General features: G+C 36.8%; 1 protein-coding gene across 1 annotated transcript in view; it reads right to left on the bottom strand.

The window, feature by feature from the left end:
• efcab14 (EF-hand calcium binding domain 14) overlaps nt 1–23,590 on the bottom strand; it is a 173,778-nt gene that overhangs the window by 64,216 nt on the left and 85,972 nt on the right. The window contains exon 6 of the mRNA XM_039767841.1: nt 7,489–7,665. Coding sequence (XP_039623775.1) covers nt 7,489–7,665 — 177 coding nt within the window. The remainder of the gene's footprint in view (nt 1–7,488; nt 7,666–23,590) is intronic.

Raw genomic sequence — 23,590 nt, 5'->3', positions numbered from 1 at the left:
ACGGGGGCAATTTCGCTGCTTGCGCAGTGTAAAGTCCCTCGGTCTGCTCCCAGCGGCAAGTTTCACTGCCCGCCCGCCTGACACACGGCAGCCCCTTCGTTCTCGGTGGGCGGCTGGTAATGTTGCAAGCGGTGACCCAGTTGTGGCTAAATGATGGCCATTGAGGGTGAACGGGGTAACGGGGGGTAGCATTGTAGTGTGCATCGGACTGCTGCCTGTTGAAAGGGGGTGGTGGTGGGCAATTCACTACCTGCCTTTGGCCGCACCGTATTTGTTCTCGGTGGGCAGATGCTGCAGGCAGCATACTGTAGTGGAGGTGACTGTGAGGTGGGCTTGTGATGAACCGCCCCTCGCCACCCCCATTAATTTTCAATAGCAAGCCTGCTTGTACTATTACGTACGCAGCAGGAAGTTGTCTCTTGTCAGTACATCAGACGTGTTGACGACGGGTGCCTTCCAGCTATGATAGCATGTACAGTGCTGTGCAGAAGAGCTCATCTTAATCTTCTGTCTGAAACACAAATCTGATGCAAGTGCTGGTGATACAGTAAAGAAGAGAAAAACCATCACCATTAAAAAATAAAGTAGAAATAATAAAAAGGTCAGAGAGCGGAGAAACTCCGTCATTCATTGGCAGAGCACTTGGTAACAGTTGGTTAACAATAGCATTTACTAAAATAATGTACCTGTTCCGACTTACATACAAATTCAACTTAAGTACAAACCTACAGTCCCTATCTCGTACGTAACCCGGGGGCAGCCTGTACTGAAATTCAAAAGTCTCAAAAAAATGATAGTAAAGATCACATTAGCACAAACAAATGGAAATTATTACTCTGTGAAATAATGGAACAGTGAAAAGAGATCAAATATATTGTTCAGATTTAAACTTTAAGTCAAAGACTTGTAGATTTTTTCTAATGTGTGTTGCCATTAGGGAAAAGTAGTGTTTTTTCCCCCCAGTGAAGAGGCCTATCTGCAAGAATTAAAAGATTTGTTGTTTGGTAAAAGTGAAATCCACATAGGCGAGTGGCAGAGATACAAAGTGGCTGGCGTGTAGCGCATGCTGGGGGTTTGGAGAGCGAAGCAAGCCGGTGGCGAAGCCCTCTAGTAAAAATAATAATATATTTTTATACAGTGCCTTTCCCGTGCTCAGTGTTCATGGACACATTCTTTCTTTCTCTTAAGAGAAGGGTTTAGCATTCCTGTCAACATCTGGGTCACATGAAAATGCACTGCATGCATCTGCCTAAGTGGAGATAAGCTCATATTTCCGGTTGGTACATCTTTCTAAAAACATATTGCGGCACACTACACACCTAAAGAATGTACTGGCAACTGCAGGCTCCAGCAATCCAATGCCATCAAATGCAGGAACTATACTGCTGATTGCGTAGCTCTGTCCTGGGGGTTTCTGTGGGATACTGAATGTCTCTACACTTTATTGATGGTGGCCTGGCTTCAGAAACATTTGTGAGCCAAGTAGGCCTTCTCAATAAATCTACTAATAAGAGGCCTTATCAACTGTACCATCCATCACCATTATATGAGCACCCTGAAAGAAAAAGTGCAAACATTTATGCCATATGGATATTTATATATAATTGTACTTTGCTTTACTTCTTAACTGGTTGAACATTTGTACATAGACCAAGCAACATTTTTCATTTGAGGAAGAACTCACATAAATCTTTTTCTCTATTTTGATATGTAAAAGTACCGTTTTACTGTGCAGCCACTTAAGAAAAGTAACTGCTAGTAAAGCATTCTACAGAATATTCTGTAACAATGAAATTAAAGTCCTACAAATGCTAGTCCTTGTAAATAACCAAGTATAATGAGGCAACTTGTAGTGTGATTTAGGTAAAGTAGGCAATTCTCAAAAGGTGCAGAAGAAACTCCACCTTCCTCCCTCAGTCCAAAGACATGCAGTAAGTTTTTTAGGTGGTAACTTTAAACAGGGCATGTGTAAGTGAATAAGCAAATGGATATGCTTGCATGATATGTCACATAATACAAGGGCCACTTGAATAGGATTTTTCCTCCATTGAAACAAGAAGGTGTATTTTCAGATCAGTGAAAGAATGTAACAGTTCACAAAGTGATCACTTTAAAGATAACATTTTGATAGACGGATTATGCAATTAACTGGAATGCTTTCACTTATTGTGTTTAAACAAAACTCCAACTACACATAATAAAAGAATTCATGTGCTTCTCTTATAAAAAGTGTACAAGTAATCCAAAGACACATTAACTGATATGCATTCTAGCTGAATTCACTAAGGAGTATGTTTGTAAAATGGCCAAAGCAATCAGTAGAAGCAGACTTTACAATCTGGCGAGTGGAAATGCCCAAAGTAACCAATAAAAGTCATCAGTGTCTGAATTTGTCACAAACGTAGGGGTATCAAAAGGAGGCAGATATTAAAACAGACACTCTTATTTTTGGACTAACAAATATTTGCCCCATGCTAATTCAAAGAATTTAATTCTGAAATTAAAATCTTTAAAATAAATAAAAAATTTTAAACAATGCATTAAACTAGAAGTGAAACTTCCCTCACAATGAATAAAGAACAAGAGGCATAAAAAATTGGGGTCAACACAATTGGTGATAAAAATGTCACTACTACTCCAAGTACTCCATCACTAAAAGAGTCACATTAAAACACAGTCTCTGTAGGTCTCAATGTGAGCATCATTTGCAGCTGTAAAAACATTCAAGCTTGACACCTTTTCCTTGCAGGTATGGCAAATCATGCCCAGCGTGTTTGCTGATACATTGCCAGTAATTTTCCTCTGTAAACATTTCAAGTCACAATTTTATTTTTTTCTAAGTACAGATAATGCTCTATACATATCCCAAAATGAAAGATTATTATATAATTAAATAGTGACCACTTCCAGTTTATCAATTTGGAAACATGGTATTTGTAACATTGTTTCTCTGTTTTCAAGATAACACAATTAGTTTAATTATCTCCTTTTTACTTTCTCGTACAAAAAGTATAGGGAAAAAATTCAATGTAGAGATTTTGATGAATCTCGAGGTTTGTTTAGACCTCCCTAACTTTCTCGTATATGAAGTATAGGAAAAGTATTGGAATCCTCCAAAAATTCCATTTCGAGATTTTCACGAATCTCGATGTTTTAGACCTCCCCGAGTCCGAAAATACCATCTTTGGAATTATGTCCGTGTGTCTGTAACATGATAACTTGAGTATGCTTTCACTTAGGTCAACCAAATTTTGCATACAAGTTTAAGGTACAAAACGTAATTTCCGTTAACCGGAAGTGGTACTTTACTTTTTATTCATGCAGCTCAACTTTACTTTTATAATTGTTTAATATATTATTATTGATGGTTCTTTAATTTAAATAATATAAAAATATAATCATTGTCTTGCGTTTTACTCCTCAAAAATCCATCCCCAATTACTATGGTACTACTATTATAAAGGGAAAGTAAAGATAAAATAATTTAACAAATGTACACATGTCTAAGTGTGTTTGAAACGACTGACTGACAGTCTAATAGAAAAAAAAATCCTTGCTACATGTCTCACGTATACCCTAATGTTAGTTTATATGGCCCCATATTGTTAATTATGTAGAAATTAAAAGTGCACCTTAATTCATTTTTTCTAGAATTCCCAAATTATTTTTCATTATACTAGCAAACAGTGCTATAATTTTGGGCTTTTGTGTATTTTGTGAGCTTTATAATGTTTTTCTGTGGTTTTAAGTTACAGAGAGACCCAATGCATGCTTGGTTTCTAATTGACACTTGAGTGTTGTGCTAGTTCTTGACTCAACTTTCACTTATACTTTACGTACAGTACAGACTCTTCACAGTAAATGTCATCATTATTAAAATTCATAGCCAACATCAGTGACAGGAGAGTTGTCTTTTCCTTTTGTAATGTTTGAATGTTAGGACCGTTTCTTTTCAGTTTTGCATGTCACACATGATTTTATCTGTTTATAAGAAAACTGTAAATGCACCTTAGGAAATTTTCCCTTCTTCAATCCTTTAATTATTCATTAACTGTATTAGGACGAATGTTATCTCCATTTTCAGAATAATTACATTTTTGTCTCATGTATAATAAAGTGTAGGTTTTCTGGCAAACAACGCAGCAACTGTGCTTCTGCCAGTGACTTTGGCTTACGTTCTGGCTTAGTAGGAAGATGGGCTTGATTTATTGGTTTCAACCTAGCACATTATTGACATACATTTTGCCTTTTGACCCATTATCCTCTGCCTGTATTGGTACATTATTGTATAGTACAGTCTTGACAATACAATTTAGCTCATGCTGTATGCTTACAGAGGTCACTGTAGTATACTGTACTGAGAGGACTAAATAACATTTATACGGTTTTAAAATGTGATGCCAAATATTTATATAATAATATAATAAATGAGGTTTTACTACCCAGTACCTAACTGTGATAGTAACAAATAGAACATGAAACAAAATACTATAAATGTGGAAGAAAAAAGTAAATACTGCAAATAAAGTGAACAAGTCCCATGACAGAGCTCTAACTACCAAAATTACTAAAAGGTGTGATTGTTAACTGTTAATCAATCAATTGTTCTTTCTTTTTTGATTAATCTGGGTTGAAAAATGGCTTTGATCTATTACAATAATGACATTCATAACAGCAAGACGCTACAGATGAAATACCAGATATTATAAACACTTACGAGGTAGAACTAATCCAAAGTGAGCAGAAAACATGCTTAAAACTTAACTTTAAAAACATTTCCTTTTATAAAGAAAATGTAAAAGTATAATTATGATGGTCAAAATAAAATTCACTTAAATTAAAAGAACATACATTTTTAAATTAGTCAACAAATCCACTACTCTATTAATTTATTATATGCACAAGCTGGTAAACCACTAAATCAATAAACACATTCTTTATTACCTTGGTAATCAAGACTGCACATAGAGAAATAATTGAGTTTATCTTTTCATTATCTGCTTATTCAAAATGAGGTATGAGCTAACCACACAGGAGTAAGTGCACTTGTTATGGATGGAACATCAGTATAATCGAGAATACCACAGATACAGCCACACATGCACAATTAGATAAGCTAGAAGTAGGAAACTGGAGTCCAAATGAAACCATGCAGTATAAATCTGAATAAAAGTGGTGATCTCCACTGGCAACACAGAAGATCAGAGTCAAGCCCAAGATTCAAGCTCATGTCATGTTCATTCGATATTATTAAATTCTTACTGATATAGGAGATATATATATATATATTACAGGGAGTGCAGAATTATTAGGCAAGTTATATTTTTGAGGATTAATTTTAATATGAAACAAACACAGTGCTATCAGTCAATCCAAAATGTTAATAAACCTGAAACCTGAATGTTTCACAACGGAAATGTGAGTGTGAACATCATCTGGGGAATACATATGTGCGCACAATTATTAGGCAACTATTAGTGTGCAGATTTATTATGCAACTAAAGGAAAAATGAAAATTTTCCCATCTCACTTGTTTATTTTCATCTGTTATAGTGAGAATAATAAACAAACACCTCAAAATTTACAAATAAACATCTCTGACATTTCAAAAAAAATAAATCAATCAATCAATGACCAATATAGCCACCCTTCTTTCCAATAACAGTCATAAGCCTTTCCATTCATGGAGTCTGTCAGTTTCTTGATCTGTTGACGATCAGCTTTTTGTGGAGCAGTGACTACAGCCTCCCAGACACTCTTCAGAGAGGTGTATTGTTTTTCTCCCCCGTAAATCTAGCGTTTAAGAAGTGCCCACAAGTTCTCGATAGGGTTTAGGTCAGATGAGGAAGGGGGGCCATGTCATTATTCCTTCATCTTTAAGGCCTTTACTGGCTGGCCACGCAGTGGAGAACTTCGATGCAAGTGATGGAGCATTGGCCTGCATAAAAATCATGGTCTTTTTCCTGTATCACTGTTTGAAGAAAGTGTCTTCGAAAAACTGGCAGTAGGTTTGGGAGTTGATTTTGAGTTCATCTTCAATGCAAAAAGGTCCAACTAGCTCATCTTTAAAAATACCAGCTCATACCAGTACCCCACCTCCACGTTGGAGTGGAGCTCTGTGCCCATTACTGATCCACAGGTCCATCCATCTGGTCCATCAAGTGTCACTCTCATCTCATCGGTCCATAAAACCTTTGAAAAAAATCTGTCTTCAGATATTTCTTGGCCCAGTTTTGACGTTTCAACTTATGTTTCTTGTTCATTGGTGGTTGGGTTTCAGCCCTCCTTACCTTGGCCATGTCTTTGAGCACTGAACACCTTGTACTTCTGGGCACTCCAGGTAGGTTGCAGCTCTGGAATATGAAAGTACTGGAGGATAATGGGTTCCTGGTAGCTTCACGTTTGATTCTTCTCAAATCTTTGGCAGCTAATTTGCGTCTTTTGTTCTCAACACCTTTCTTGCGACCCTGTTGTCTATTTGCAACAAAATGTTTGATGGTTCTGTGATCACACACCAGTATCTTAGCAATTCCAAAAGTGCTGCATCCCTCTGAAAGACTTTTTACAATTTTTGACTTTTCAGAGTCAGTTAAATCTCTTTTTTGGCCCATTTTGCCTGAGGAAAACTAGCTGCCTAATAATTCTGCACACCTTGATATAGGGTGTTGATCTCCTTAGGCCACACCCTCCCTCATTACACAAATACACATCACCTGACGTGCTTAAATCCAATAAGCATTCAAGTTAATACAGCTTGGAGTTGGAATATACGCATTAAAATGATGATATGGTCAAAATACTCACTTGCCTAATAATTGTGCACACAGTGTATATATATATATATATATATATATATATATATATATATATATATATATAGTGGTGGATTGCCGGCATTTTACTCCGGTTCTCACCCCCAGGCCGCCAGGAGGAGCTGTCCCGACAGCATGATCATGCCCCGAGTTCTAGCAGGGCATCATGGACTATGTAGTGTTTATACACAGCCCTGCTGGATACCTTGGAGGCCACCAGGCATCGCTGTAGGGGGCCTCGTAGGCTCTTATGTGCCCTATGACCCGGGAGTGCATCACGGTCACGTGACAGGAGGAAACGATGGGTTGAAGAAAAGGACTATTTACCTTGACCCGGAAGGAATAAGGACTTGTGGACTGTTGGGCAGGAACACTTCCAGGTCAGGGAGTATAAAAGGACCATGGGAACTCCCAGACAATGAGCTGAGCTGGGTGGTAGGAGGGCAACTCGTCTGGGAGTGGAGGATTGGTTTACTGATTTATTATTAGAGTATTGTGATTGTTTATGAGTAGTGTGGAATGGAGGGTGCTTAGTGCACGTAATTATTGTAATAAAAATAATTATTGTTGGACTTTTACCTGGTGTTTGGCATGGTACCTGAGGGTTCAAGGGAGCACTACTGCCCCCTACTACGACAATATATTTATATAATTTTTTTTTTCTTTTTCAAATTACCTTTTTGGATTCTCTGCTGAAGTTAATCTCATGAATATCGCCTTCAAGTAAAATGACTCTCTGAGTCAAGTTGCTGATAGATTCATTCATATTGTGGATCTGATGGCCTCTTTGTGTATGGAACACCACCAAAGATGAATTCAGATCATTCACAGCTTCATGGAGATCAATGATTTCCTGTAGCAGAAAACACAGACTTAATTATATTTAGATATGTAAATCATGTGCAATTTAAGCAATATAAGTTAAAAGATAGATGGTGTAGTCTACTGGGAAAAAAAATCCAAGAGGAGTAACAAATAACATCATCTAGAAATGCAAAGTAATTATAACAATATAATATAATATAATATAATATAATATAATATAATATATAATATAATATATTAACATTTGCCAGGTTTTACCATGCAAAAAAAACATAAGATTTTAAATGCTAATAATAACCAAAGCCATAGTTAAAGAGCACTAATTTAAACTGCATTAAAAAAATGACACCTTCATGATTCTTAAGGTAGATGGAAGGAAGAAACCTTTAAACCATGTTTAGGGTCCAAGTTAAGGTGCGCATGCAAGTGAAACTCTACATTCAGAGTACAAAAACACGTAATTAAAACTCAGTTATGATATAATTGACAAAATGGTCTATGAGTAAAATGTATTTGAATAATTCCATAGACTGTCAATATGACAGAAGTTAAAAATAATTTATATTGCTCAAGTGACTTCTTTTAAGTTGTACGTACATGTAATGTTTAATTAGGTGAGGACACCAGTGTGAACTCCACTGTTAGACAATAATCATCAGACATTACAAAGTTTTATAGTATATGGAATATTGCAGTAGTAAAGTTGTTTTATCTAGTGGTAAAGGGCAAGCCACAAGGTTACCTGCTCTTCTGACACTACCAATAACTTATTATGGAACTGTGAGCGAACTGCTTGACATACCAGTACTAATAAAAATAGGAACTATCGTGATTTAAAGAGAGTTTTGAATTTAAATTTCATCTAAGTACATACATAAAATAGAAGAGGATGCAGCAGCATTTTTAAGACAAATCCAATCACTTCATTTCTTTAAAATTCATACATAATAGCGTAGAGACAAAAACAGTGAAGCATGATTAATCTGGCCTTGTTCTGATACCATGATTAGCTAGCTAAAAACAAAAAATTGCCACCTTGATTTAACTAAGCAAATAGGTACGAGCCTCCTATTGGATAATTACTGCATGGGCGATTATCTTTCAGCTGGCAACAAGTTATTTAACCCCAACTGGTGCAATGAGTTGCTTCTCATTTCTTAAACAACCATGTCGAAAGACACATCTCGTGGTCGTGGAAAAGATGTTAGTCTGTTTGAGAAGGCTCAAATCATTGGCATGTATCAAGCAGAGAAAACATCTAAGGTGATTGCAGAAACTACTAAACTTGGGTTAAGAACTGTCCAACACATTATTAAAAACTGGAAGGACAGTGGGGACCCATTGTCTTCGAGGAAGAAATGTGGCAGGAAAAAAATCCTGAATGAACGTGATCAGCGATCACTTAAAGGTTTGGTGAAATCAAATCGAAGAAAAACAACAGTAGAACTCAGGTCTATGTTTAATAGTGAAAGTAAGAGCATTTCCACACTCACAATGCAAAGGGAACTCAAGGGATTGGGACTGAACAGCTGTGTGGCCGTAAGAAAACCACTAATCAGTGAGGCAAACTGGAAAAAAAGGCTTCAATTTGCTAGGGAGCATAAAGATTGGACTCTGGATTAATGGAAGAAGTTCATGTGGTCTGATGAGTCCAGATTTACTCTGTTCCAGAGTGATGGGCGCATCAGGGTAAGGAAAGAGGGAGATGAAGTGATGCACCCATCATGTCTAGTGCCTACTGTACAAGCCTGTTGGGGCAGTGCTCTGATCTGGTGTTGCTGCAGTTGGTCAGGTCTAGGTTCAGCAACAGTATGTGCTCCAAGAATGAGGTCAGCTGACTACCTGAATATACTGAATGACCAGGTTATTCCATCAATTGATTTTTTCTTCCCTGACGGCACGGGCATATTCCAAGATGACAATGCCAGGATTCATCGGGCTCAAATTGTGAAAGAGTGGTTCAGGGAGCATGAGACATCATTTTCACACATGGATTGGCCACCACAGAGTCCAAACCTTAACCCCATTGAGAATCGTTGGGATGTGCTGGAGAAGGCTTTGCGCAGCGGTCAGACTCTACCATCATCAATGCAAGATCTTGGTGAAAAATTAATGCAACACTGGATGGAACTAAATCTTGTGACATTGCAGAAGCTTATCGAAACAATGCCACAGCGAATTAATCAAAGCTAAAGGCGGTCCAACAAAATATTAGAGCGTGTGACCTTTTTTTTTTGGTGGCGACTTTTTTTTTTGGCCAGGCAGTGTAAATGCTCACTTCTAGATGTGACGAGTGGTTTGTGCAGTGACATCAAAATGATGGGATGTTCCTCAGAAGAGTTATTCATAAAACTTTCTCAAAGAAATGGACTCCCAAGAAGATAATTTGCATTTAGCCGATTGCAATTGCCTCTCAGTTTAACCTTGCACATCAAACAAAAATCCAATGTTTATTACATGACTTCTGGCCAGAAGGGATATTAAATTTGTGAATGTAATTTCTCATCTCATCACCAGACTGCAGAATGACGTTCCAGCAGTTTATTTCCAAATTATCGCAGTCTCACCCAGTATCTGATAGCCAATAATGTGCTGTCGGACAGAGCTGGTGCCCAAAGGAACAACGAGTTCTGTCGCAATCACAGTCCTTTTTTTTGTCATTTTCTCATGGTGCATAAAACACGCAAAATCAGACAGATTTTATGTCTCCTTTATATTTGTCAGGCTAAAAACACCCTCATACTTTATTCCTTGTATGTACATTGTACACACTGGACTGCCCTATGAGCACTCAATGACTGTCAGCTCTTACACATACATAATCCCACCCATATGACCGAAAACAAAATCACTGTTTAATTTTGAAGGGGCGAATCTCACACTGGTTGGACTGAGTCACTAAATGCGTCAGACCGCATAACTGGAGGTCAGGCGGAGTGCACCATGACTGCCTTCAACTCGTTATGATGGTAAATTGCTGGAAACATTGTGTAATGTGACATAACACCAATACTATGATCTTCTCTTTGAGTTATCTCAGTTATAATTCTATGCAATTTTGGAACAAACCTTGCAAGGCTCTTTTGTAAATGACAATGGCTAAATATTAATTGCATAATTAACTCTGGAACTATCCCATGTGGGACCACCTGCTTTCAATATATTTGTTTTCACCATTTAACCATGTGTCTCCAGTGGTTTTTTTTATCGACACTTTACTTTTTCCAAAAATGCATAAATAGTCTCTGAACAATACACATTACCAAAGTGCATAAAATTTTATTTATATAAAAACATTTACAGTGAGTAAAGAGTGCCTTTTGAACCAAAGGTTCTGGATGTAGAGTGATTACAATCAATAGACACTTTCCCAATTATCCTTCCTCTGAATCAACATATGGTTAAATAAATTAAATAAAACTAATGCCTAAATTTAAATAGCAAACCACTGGCAGAACATACAATGAGAATACACAACTCAGAATTTAAAGTGATACTATTAAAATGTTGAGAGATAAAATATGTAATCTATTATAAATTATTTCAAAAAACAGATATTAAATTAGGGATTAACACTTCTTCCAAAGATTCTCGTTAATAGTATGATACACTCATACTAAAGAAAAGCACAATCAAAGGCAGCTTTTTTTGTATAGAAAAATGCTTTAAACCATAAGCCTCAGTTATACTCGTGCAAACATGGTGATGAAAGACCACATGACCCAAATAAGGTGAAAGTGGACAATGCAGAATGTACGCTTGGCACATATGAGCTGAATGTGCACTGTGGTCAGCCTCCAAAGATATGCTATGGTTCACTTTGTTTGCACCCACTGGGGTACCTGTTTCACCGTATCACTTTATTTAGCTTGTTCATTCTACAATATCCACACAGTACATTTTTAGCAAACTGACTACATTTTTGATTGCCGCTTGAAATATTGTCTGTTGGCTTTCAAGTCACAAAATGTCAGCAAAATACATTAAGCAGATAAAACAAGGTTGGAAAGATTTTTTTCGTGTTCTGAAAAAACATACCATTTTTTAAGTAGACAGATTACTCTAGTTCATAAAGCTAGCTTTTAACCACGCCATATAAATTTAAAAAATGTTCTGCTTAAGTAGTGCAGTGCAGTGAAGACAGACTTAAAGCACTTTCAGATTACAAATACAATGTGGTAAAAGAAGAGTACATGACTAGGCAACATTTACAAACACAAGTGCAGTATTTACTAATAGTGAGAATAATAAATTAAAAGTTAAAAACTCAAGCTCCCAAAATTTGTGGCAAACATCAAGTGTATCTCAGACATTGTGGAATATGCAAAATGTACATGGGATTCTGTAGCCATGTGTATGTGACCAAAAGCTTGGCTACTAATTATTTTAATAAAGCAACATATTTTAGAAACTTTTGAACAAAGTATATACTATTAGCGATAGGGCCATATCACCAAAACAATTTGGTACATTTCTGACTGGACGTGATAGGGGTGACACTGAGTAAAAGTGAACTTTGGACCATGTAATACATTGCTGACTACAGTATATGGAAAAGTTGTCCCAGAAAATAACACGGATGACTGACCGTAATGGCTTTATTGTGCATTCATGCTAATGCTTTTTGGGAAAAAAAAAAAACAGCTTGCATTTCTTTCTATATAGCTAATAAAATGTGGGTAAATTTCCATCAAAAAATACATTGCATCATAATGGTATAAATTTAGAAGAGACCACTTGAACTTTCCATAATGCTTCAGGGTAAAGACTCTTGACAGATTAGAAAAATGTTAAAAACCCTTGGCAGAAACATGCAACATTATGTTTAGAGGAAAAGAAGTTGCGCAAACTAAAACTAAAACCTCATTCTAACCACAAAGTATGTTGGAGGGAGATTAATGGTTTGGGAATGCTTTGCTGTCTCAGGGCCAGTTTGGGAAAAATGAATTAGAAAATGCATGCTGAAATTGTGCAGGAGAATGTCAGGATAGTGGTTTGTTACCTGGAGCTTAATATAAATTGTGTAGTGCAAGAGATGAAAGCACAAAACTCGGGGTAAACAGAAAATGTGTGCTCTACAATGGCCAAATCTGAGTCCATACTTCAATTGAATAAAAATGCTGTTGTCTGACCTAAAAACAGTTCAGAACACAAGTTCTGTCTATCTATGAATACAAGGAAAACCTGACATATTAATGAACTGAAACAAGGTATGTAAGGGGTAATGGTCTAAAAGTTCCCCCTGACCATCATGCAAGTTTGTTCAGCAGCAGGTAAGCTGGTTGAAGATATCAATGTTAAGAAGGTCCGACCATTTATTAAATATAAGGGTTCACATTGTTTTTTTCCCCCAATTTGCAGTATGAATGTTAAACAATGTGTTCAGTATTGGCAAAAACAAGTGTAATGGTTTGGGTGTTATTAGTTTCAGCTGATTGAGTTTCTCTATATATACTTTTTAATTCTAGCAATTTATTTTCTTTATAATCACAAACTCATTGAGATTTCAGCAGTAATTTCTGAAGCTAACGGGAAGTTTCCAACATCTTACCATTTCATTTTTTGTGTATTTTCGGCCCCTCTTGCTGTCTTTAACATATCTGATCTTGTATTTCGCTATTTTCTCGCTAAAAAAATACTAAAAGAATTTATTTGGTTTTCAAAAATATTCTCTTCAAAATTCCTTTTGGCATTTCTAATTTATACTAACGGGCTCATAAGCCCTACACATACCACAACATTTAGCTATTTATTCTGCTCCTTACTCATCCACTGTGGAGTTCTGTTTGTATTCATATTAGTATCAAAAGCAAAAACTGTATCAACATTCTGAAAAATCAGGAGAACATCACTAGTCTGAGGTAGTCCTCTTTCACTGAACTTGAGCAAGTTTGAAAGACAGACAAAATCTTTCTGTCAGCAAGTAGCCCATCCTGTTTCTGTTTCAATTGTCCATTTGGCTGCCGGTTAAGGTTTCTAAAAGTCAAAAGCAATACATTAAAGAACCTTTCTATGTTCAGTACCATAAGGTATTTTGTTTTTAGTTTAATACAGTGGAACCTCTCGGAAGAACATGTACAAATCAGGTTACAACCAAAAAATTCGCCAAACTTTTGCATCTGCTCATGACAAAACACTCGGGTGACGAACAAGCCAGGTTCCCTTCCGATTTCCGCACGTGTTCAGTCTCTCCCTGTGCACTTGCTGTGAACTCTTTGTGCTCTATTTCGTTTCTCTTTCGGTTTGTACGCGGCGATGATTTCTGCACATGTTCAGTCTCTCCCTGTGCATTCACTGTGAACACTTTGTGCTCTATTTCGTTTCCCTTCCAGTTCGTACGCAACGGTGATTTACACACGTGTTCAGTCTCTCCCTGTACAGTACACTGTTCTTGGTCAGACGTGAATCACGCAGAGGGACTTTACCTCAAAACTGTAATCTCCTCTCCACCCAGTTCCTCCTCACTTTCTTCATGCCAGAACTCGACTATGCAAGGCTAGTTTTCTTGGTTGTTTATGGGTAGTTTTTGTATAAATTACGGATTTTTCAAATGTTAATTTTTTCCCTGTGCTTAAAACTCATTAAAAAAAGTGTTTACAGTGATCGGTTCATGAGGCTATAGCCTGAACTCCTGCAATGTTAGTTTTCTCTGTTGGTCAAGGTTTTCTCAGTGTTATTCAATGTTTTTACATTTAGTTTACTATTACACTGTGCATTCTATGGTATAATTAACTATTTTTGTGCTTAAAAATCTTTAAAAAAAATATATATTTACGTATGGTCTGGAACGGATTAATTGTATTTACATACAATCCTATGGGGGAAATTACATCCGGTCACGACCAAATCGAGTTGCAACCTGAGTTTTGGAACCAATTACGGTTGTGACCCGAGGTTCCACTGTATTGTAAAACTCATTAGTGAGTGTGCTGCTTATAATAATGAAGATCGTTTCTTGTTTCTTAGCTTATGTCTTGTACCAGCTTTTTAGGATGTACAGCTAGACAGTGAAGTTAATCTTGTAAAAATGTCCTAGATCCATCAAACTGTGAAGCAACCTCTGTGCAAAGCCCACTTCAGGTCATCACATATATTTTTAATTGGATTCAGATCTGGGCTCTGGCTGTGCCATTCCAGAAGGCTGATCTATTTTTGGTCAAGCCATTCCTTTGCTGATTTGGGTTTAGGCCTTGGGTTCTTGTCATGCTTAAAGGTGAAATTCCCCTTCACCTTCAACTTTCCAGCAGATGCCTGAAAGTTTTGTAGTACTTTGAAGTTATTTACGATTTCCTCCATCTAGACTAAAGCTCAAGTTACAAGTGAAGAAAAGCTGTTCCAAAATATGATGCTGACACCACCATACTTCACTGAAGGTACAGCATTCTTTTGATAATGTGCTCTGTTATTTTTGCTCCAAACATACCTTTTGAAATTATGGCCAACCTTCAGATGATAACACAGTTTCCCATATGGCTTTGTATGAGGCGATGTATCTTTTTGAAAAATCTTGCCAGGCTTGGATGTTTTTCTTACTACCTTACACCATAGACGCGGCATATGGATATTTGAGGGACATGGGGCACTTCTTTCAAATGTGGGGAGAAACCAATACTTCTAGACAGTTCTGCAGTTTCTTAATGTTGCCACAGGCTTCTTAACAGCCACCCAGACCAGCTTTTTCCTTGTCCTCTCATCAATTTTGGAGGGATTACTCACTTTTGTGCCATATTTTCTCCACTTGTTCATGACTGTCCTCTCTGTGCTCCATAGTATATCTAATTCCTTAGATATCCTTTGTACCATCCTCCCAATCGATGCCTTTCAACAATGAGATCATGTTTATGTTTTGAAAGCTCTTTGTAGAACATAACTTTTTGAAGGAGCATGCAACCAAGATGATGTCAGAATACTCCTACAGGAACAGTTGAACTCTATTTGGAGGCAATCAGAAGTGATTTAACTGAAGGCATACATATATTAACTGCTACTTTTCATGAAATTGCGCCTGTTTTGAACACGCACGCAACTTGGTTTTTGCATGTTTTTGACTCCCCACCCGGGTTTCCGATTGGTTTTCAGCTTCTTTGAATAGGCTGCAATTTCACAATAAAGGTGAAACAAGTTATGCCATAATTTATCAAGTTTCATTTTTTATAATCATCAAAACCTGCCATTTACCACGGGTATGTAGAATTTTTATACCTACTGCATAAACTTTAGGTGGGAAGCAATTTTGGGAGGAAACCCATGGATATGAATTTAAATCATAGAAATTTGTTGAAAACCTAATCATAGGAATCAGTATTTAGATACCATTATATAAAGATATATTTATAATCATTATTTATAGCCATGCCGGCATGGCATTCTTTGCAAGAACTCATGGACAATTCCAGTGTTTAAACATAAAGTGAAGTCTTTAACAGAGGCTGACCAGATTGTTATTGAAGTTTACGCTTTTGACCTGCTTTCAGTAACAGGAAGACAGATATTTGATAATTTAGTCTTAAGTGATTTTCTGATTACACCTCAAGGTGAAACTCTCCAAAGTAATATTAGAGAAAAAGGTATGCCCCTTGCTTTATTAGTGAGAGTGGTACACTAGTATGGTTCACATATCTGCTTTCAACATACTTTAAAATAACTGTACATATATATCTTTAATGGGCTCGCCACTCAAATTTTAATGAACAGTGATGATTCTTGTCCTTTTGATTAAAATAAAGCAAAGACATCCCCCTAGGAGAGACAAAGCAAATTGAATGAGTACACTACGTCAGTACTGCAGCAAGTCTATTGCTAGTCTGCTAAAATTGTATTATTTCAAATTGATACAACAATGGTATTTCACATCTACTTTAAAATATTAGCATGTTTGCTTTTTATACTTGGTAAAGAGTTACTATGTCCACTTTAGTCAGAATTTGAACACTGTCTTTACTTTGTGAGCATGCACCGATTTTGGAGTGAATGCATGAAAGAAAATGATAAGCCCTTGCCTGTCAATAGCTACAGATGCTTCCACTCTATTTCTATTTCTCTCTCCCTCTCTCTTTGCAGTGACCTTCAGGCCTTAATGTAAATGGACAGTATGAACAGTCAGTATAAATTTGCAGGCTTCATGCTTTTATTAGTTAAAAAAAGAAAAAAAAAAAAAAGACAAAAAAAGAGGATGATTCTTAAGGCCACAATTAAGCCTGTTATTAAACACAGGGAATTCAATCTAAACTGCTAAAAAAATAAAAATAAAAAAGTGCAGAAAGAGTGAGATGAGCTTACACAATATTGTTGTTTCATGCATAAAATTAAAACTGCGCCTGTAGCTGTTTTTCTGTAATGATACAGATCTAAAGACATGCAGGAGTTCAAAGGGTATGGAGGTTTATATTGTAACATCACAATGTTGAGACACAATATTATTGTTATTTAAGCATAAAAAGTGAGCTGTCAGTCTTTAATTTTGTCCCAAGGCTAAAAATAATATCACTGGCTTTAAACACAAAGCCTTTGTCTATATGCTGGTTAGTAAACAGGTGAACTTTTATTCCCAGTAATGCTTCGGACAAGATGAGCTACTTCTTTATATTTGGGATTTCTACCATCTTCTTCCTCTTTTCCTTTTTTACTTTCAGGTAGCATAGTGAAAGTTTTTATCTACATTGAAATTCTTCTAATGTAGTGTGATTCATCAGCAACAAAAATTTATGGTGGTCTAACAGAATGCATAGTGGTCCATATTCTGAACATACAGATTTTGAAATATCAATTACACAATTTGAAAGTAGTTCTTTTAAAGAAACTGATATTGAGTCTGGGGTTAAACGTTGGTTAACATGTTAGCACGGTCTCTCACATCTTTAGAATCAAGGTTCTTCCCATATCTGTGTGGGTTAGGTACTCCAGTTTGATTTCTTTATCTCAAGTGTGTGTATGTTAGGTTAACTGAACATTTTATATTGACCCTCTATAAGTGTCTACGTACTGGATTAAGCCAGTTTAGTAACTGACAGATGGGTGTGAATATTTCCATTTAATATCAAAGGTTGTTTAAAGAAATATAACAACTCTGATAATAAGCTTTTCTTATGAATGCTGATAGAAACAGCCTGAATTTACAGAGAGCATCACTGTAGTTCAATTCTGAGTTACATGGTAATTTTCATTTCTAACAGCATGCACAACACAATAAGTAGGAAAAACACAATTTTTTTCACTTCTGGAACTAACTATCTTGAAATGACCCAATCTTTCTTTACCATGTTTATAAAGTTTTTTTTTTTTTTTTAAAGTTTTATTCCACAAAGGACCTGTCAGTTCCATTTGGAATCACTGCTTCTGTAAACCTAGGAGACACAGAATAATCATCTATTGTTATGCATAATCTTTTGATAAAAGAAGGTTCATTAGAAGAAGAACAATTTTAGAATGACACTGGGCAATCTATAAAATATTGATCAAACAAAGTCCCAGTGACAGTGTAAATTAGAGTTAACCAGGTATTCTTAGGTTTACTCATCTGGCATTAAGGTGCTGATAGCAAATCTGTCTCTTTTCATTAACACACACTTCATCCAACTGCGACTGGGTTAGACAATATAAAGACATATATAATACTGCTTAAATTGTAAATTATTAGAAAGCAGGTGGCAAAGTGGTATGCACTCCTGCCTCACAGCTCCATGTGCCTGTGCTGTGCAACTCTGTGTGTACATTGCACATTTTTTTCATCTCTGACTAGACGTTCCTCCAGGTTTAACATGCATATCCCAAAGATACATGTGATGATTCACAATTGACTCTGTGTAAGAAAGAATATGTAGTTCAATATTTCTTGCCCAACTGAACAAACTGAAATCAATAATAAAATTTATGTAAGTCCTTGAAAAATGAAGCATACTACGTAGTATGGGCAAATAATTGACCGATTGGTATGCATCCGCGTAATTTACATGCCTGACACCAAGAAAATTCATCCATCTATTATCAAATCAGCTTAATCCAGTTCTGGGTTGTAGGTCTTGGAGCTGGTCCTAGCAATACTGAGTTTATGTTCTGACATTGCAAAACAGCTACCCATGCTAGCAAAAGGTATAGTAGTAGTAGGATATTTAAACGATGTTAGTAAATAATGTTACCGTTTAACAGAAAAACTGCATTATAATAATGTGTAGCAAAATTTCATTAACTGAGAAAAAGTACCTTTTTTATCATACAATAAATAAATAAATAAAACAACACAGAATGGATACACAATATAGCTACTAATTTTAGCACAATGACCCGTATTTATTTTATATGACATGAACTTGACAAGAGGTTAAAACAACCCAGACATAAATAGCTCAAAGAGCAATGATCTTGTTAATTCAGCACAGCACACATTCACTGTGCATATAAAACTGACAAACCCGTAGGGAAATCACCAAACATTCAGAAGAAGAAATCACCCAATTCCCAGCCTTGTAAAAACCATTTAAGTGACTAGCCCAGAGATCACAGAATTTGTACTTTCGGCAGCTGAACACATCAACTACAATCATGTATCTTCAGTTCCAGTTGAACTGTGAAAGACCTCTAAATCAGAAAGGAACCAAGATGATACAAATCACCACTCAGTTTAAACAGCTAAAGAAGAACTATAAAACTGACTTCAGGCAAAGCATAACAAGTTGGTTCCACAACATTTTTAGTGTAAAAATGTGAAATGCATTACATTACGAGATAAATGAAAGGTGGCACAGTATATAGCACTCCTGCCACAAAGTCCAGAGAGCAGGAGTTCAAAATCTGGTATTGTGAACTATTTTTTGCTGCCATAGCTGTGAAAGGCAAGTAAAATAAAATCTTACATACTGTACATGTCTGACAGGCTGTGCTTCCGATCAGATTTTGTTTAAAAGTTGTAATAATACAATTTCTATTTGATGAGACACAAACTAAAATTAAATGGAAAACTATGCAAGACTTTCGGACATGGACAGATTTCCCATCAGGATGACTTGGTTGCCAACTCCGTAGCCCTGCTACAAAGGGACCTTAGCATTTTTGAAGAAATAAAAAAAGCTTAATATCTGGAAAGGTCACATTTCACCTCTTTAGTACAGGCACTCACAACAATCTGCAATTCAGTACCCAACTCCCACTTTAATCCTCACGATTATAAACCCATCTAATCACACTTACTGTATATAAAAATAAGTTCTGGTTGGTTAATGTGGATGGTGCAATGATCAGAACAGGAATCTAGTTGGTCAGTTTAATGAGGTTGTACAATTCATGTGTTACCTTACCAGCAATGAGAAACTGTACAAGCGGAAGTCATTCAAAACAACAGCAAAAAGAAAATTTTGAAAAAAGATAGAAACAGAAGTTGCTATTTTGATGAAAACTATAGTTGAAATTAAAAAATAACTAATTCAATCAAAATTAGGATTTGAAAAAGCTGTTAATACTGCAGATGAAGCTACTGAGACTGACCTAACGGATTGTCAGGAGAGGAAAAGGCTGATATTACTGCTTCTAACAGCAATGTGTAGTCTGTTTCCACTGTGTCCATTAACACAGACATGTAACAATGTGGACAACGAGGCCACTGCAGGTGTAATAAGATGCACCTAACAAGCCCAAACCTGACCTGTCTTATTTTTTGGTGTAAATAAGCAAACTCGGAATGCTTAGCTAGATAGCACCTTTTTGCCACAAAGTGGCACAGTGTTTGTAAAAATATTTGAGGTTCACCAACTGTGCTACCAGAAGAAAGTGGATTTCCAACAGATGTGGTCATCAATGACTAATTAACCAAAAAAAGGCTGACCTGATATAAAGTTTTGGATGTTTTTTTTCTACTTCAATCTCTTAAACAGATGTATTATTCACATATGCACGGTTTATAAAGTGTGAGTATACAGTATTCATTTGCCCAGTAGGTTAGTGAGGTGTGGTAAAGGGGGCCTTTTGAGTTTCAACATCCAGAGGCCCATTAGGGTCTTAATTTGATCTTGCTTTCAGGTAACAGACATTATACATACTAGGTCTGTCAGAGTGAACTTTGCTATTTGAATATGATTCAAATAAAAGGTCTTGTTCCAAGGCAGAAGCTGACATTCAATTGAAAAGGAAGTTTTTGTTTTTGTTATCGTGTTACTCCAGACACGCTATGCAGAGCTGCCGTATTTTACTGATGCATTTTTGTACTTCACTTCAAATTACTTTTTGTAATTTTGAATGGTTAGCTTATCTTCCTTAGTAAAACTTACTTATCTACATACTGTTTTTTTTGTCCTGTCCCACAGCTCTGTACTTTGATCCAAAAGTGTACTTGCAGCAGATTTTGTAAATGCTTCTCCTGTGCCCTAAAAGTACTGTTTCAAATGTGATTCTGTCCCCTTCACTTTTAAACGTGAGATCCCTGACTGTTCTCATTAAGGCAAATGGAAAATAACAATCATAATTCTGATTTACCCAACATGCCTTGTCCCACAATTAGTCTTTGTGTTACTAGGTTGCCGTTTTGATACATAATTCCTAAAGCATTGAGGTTTAATTAAAAATATCCAGGTCACCTTTATTAAAATACTAGCAAAATACCCGCAACGTACTGCTTTTAAATTTTTATTAAGAAGAAAAGTAAACCTTTTTACACTGAGGGAAAATATACCAATAATTATTTGTTAAGGATCTCTTTGTATACCACGTTGTCAGCTCAGCACTCTGGTTGTAATATGAACAAGCTGTGCGAGCTTACCCTTGAGCATGCAACGTATAGTTGGCCATGTGAAAAGCAATCTTGCCTCAAATCAATGTCAACCTTTTGTAGGGTCTGTCCTAGAGACTTATTAATTGTCATCGCGAAGCAGAGCCTTACTGAAAATTGGAGGCATTTGAACTGAAATGGGAGATCAGAGGGTATAACGGGGATGCAAGGAATAAAAACTCTCTCTCCTGAGCAACTGCCAGTAAAAATAGTTGCCTCAATTAGGTTCTTTTGTAGACACGTGACCTGAAGTCTCGTTTTTGGTGGCTGTAAGTTTTTCAGTAACATTATAGGTGTCCCAACCTTCAAAATTAGATTATGCTCAGGAATGCCTGGAGGATTAAAAGTGTGGAGAAACTCTAGCGACAGCGTGTCTATTAATTTGTGGATTTTTCTGTGAGTATTTGGCGGCAGCGTCACAAAGTTGTTTCCGCAAGACAGCGTTAGCTGTGGAGCTCAGCTCGGAGCAAAATGAAGTGAATAAAAAGACATGAATGAGAGGGGAGATGATGACGTGACTCCCCCACCCACATTAACTCTTCATCCCTCCACAAACATAGTCTCTTGGCATGACAAACGCCAGCGGCAGCGTGTCTATGAACCTAATTTAAAGTTAAGCTTTACACCCTGCCTTCCTATTCATTTGCATAAGCACAGTCATTCACCAGCAATTTTAACTCCGTTACAGCAATTTTAACTCTGTTACAAAGTGATAAAAAGTCTTGTTTATACCCTGCGTCTTCTCATTAAACTTGTATCTCACGAATATTGTATTCGTCATAGGCATGACAAACGCCAGCAGCAGCCTGTCTATGAACTTAATTTAAACTTTAGGTTTACACCGTGCTTTGTTTCCGAAGTAGCTGCATTTATGAATATGGTTGTATGCGTCACTCGCTTCATATTCTTTTGCTGCCTTCTCAATTGTGTAATGCGTTTTTTGAACAGGTTTCATTCATCGAAGTGATCACTACCCAAAAACGGTACGGTACTCGTGAATCTAAGATGTTTAACAGGCATTCCCAGTATTAAGTTGTGGATTTGCCTGCGAATATTTAGCGGCAGCGTGTCTATGAACGTAATTTAAACTTAAGCTTTACACCTTGCTTTCCTATTGACATGTGTAGAAAGGCTTGTTCAGAGTCAGAGAGGTTTCCACAGTAGCTGCACTTATGAATATGCTAAGCACAGTCCTTCACCCGCGAATATGTAGCGGCAGCGTGTCTCCCTGACCATCTCATCTTCGTTTGCATAAGCACAGTCCTTCACCCGCGAATATTTACCTTATATGGGCAGGCACTCAATTACGTGGAAGGCGTGATGATGCGGGACGCAACTTCGCCTCACATGGCAACCAAGCTGCAGGCTATGGCCGTATATATGGACGAAAGTAGGTTCCAGTTATGACTGTTATGCATAGAATTTCGAAATGAAACCTGCCTAACTTTTGTAAGTAAGCTGTAAGGAATGAGCCTGCCAAATTACAGCCTTCCACCTACACGGGAAGTTGGAGAATTAATGATGAGTCAGTCAGTCAGTGAGGGTTTTGCCTTTTATTAGTATAGATTGCTGAATCTGTAAAGAAGAAAATAGAAGACAGATTGCGCAGGCACTGACTTGATACTTTGAAAATGCCATTTTTCTGGGTGAGTCTACAGGTGCTGGCTGGCTTTTAATTCTGAATGTCGTGATATTAAATGTACTCTGTCGCTGCCTATCAAACATTTCCAAAATAATAAAACAAGTCAGCTTCAAACTGCCTGTCTTACTAACTAATCTAACTAGTACATCTCTTGATCTAAAACTACACTGGCCTACGCCTGCTTGGCAGCAAGACACGTCACAATATGTTTTGTACTGCAGGACTCCAGCTGAGTGTTGAAACATTGTAATAAACCCTTCAAGATGTACAGATTCATGAATACAGTACAAAAAAGCAAAAAATACTAATAATAATGTAGTGAAGAGTGGTGCCAGCATGTACGACTTGTATGGATTTCAGCTCCTTTTCATGGATGCTTTTGCGACTAGCTGTCCTGAGAATGTCTTTTCCACTCAGTACTAGACTGAAAAAACACAGCACTGCAGGTGCTCAGGATTTTGATGGCTCTTATACAGGGCGAGTCAAAATTACGTTAACACTTATGGTACCGCTATGCTACTGTATATATTTATATATAATTTTTGTGGACAATTTATG

This window comes from Polypterus senegalus, chromosome 10 (genome assembly GCF_016835505.1).
Source record: "Polypterus senegalus isolate Bchr_013 chromosome 10, ASM1683550v1, whole genome shotgun sequence".
In the NCBI taxonomy this organism is placed as follows: Eukaryota; Metazoa; Chordata; class Cladistia; order Polypteriformes; family Polypteridae; genus Polypterus; species Polypterus senegalus.
The sequence above is the reverse complement of the archived record's forward strand: the minus strand, read 5'-3'. Positions and strand labels throughout refer to the sequence as shown.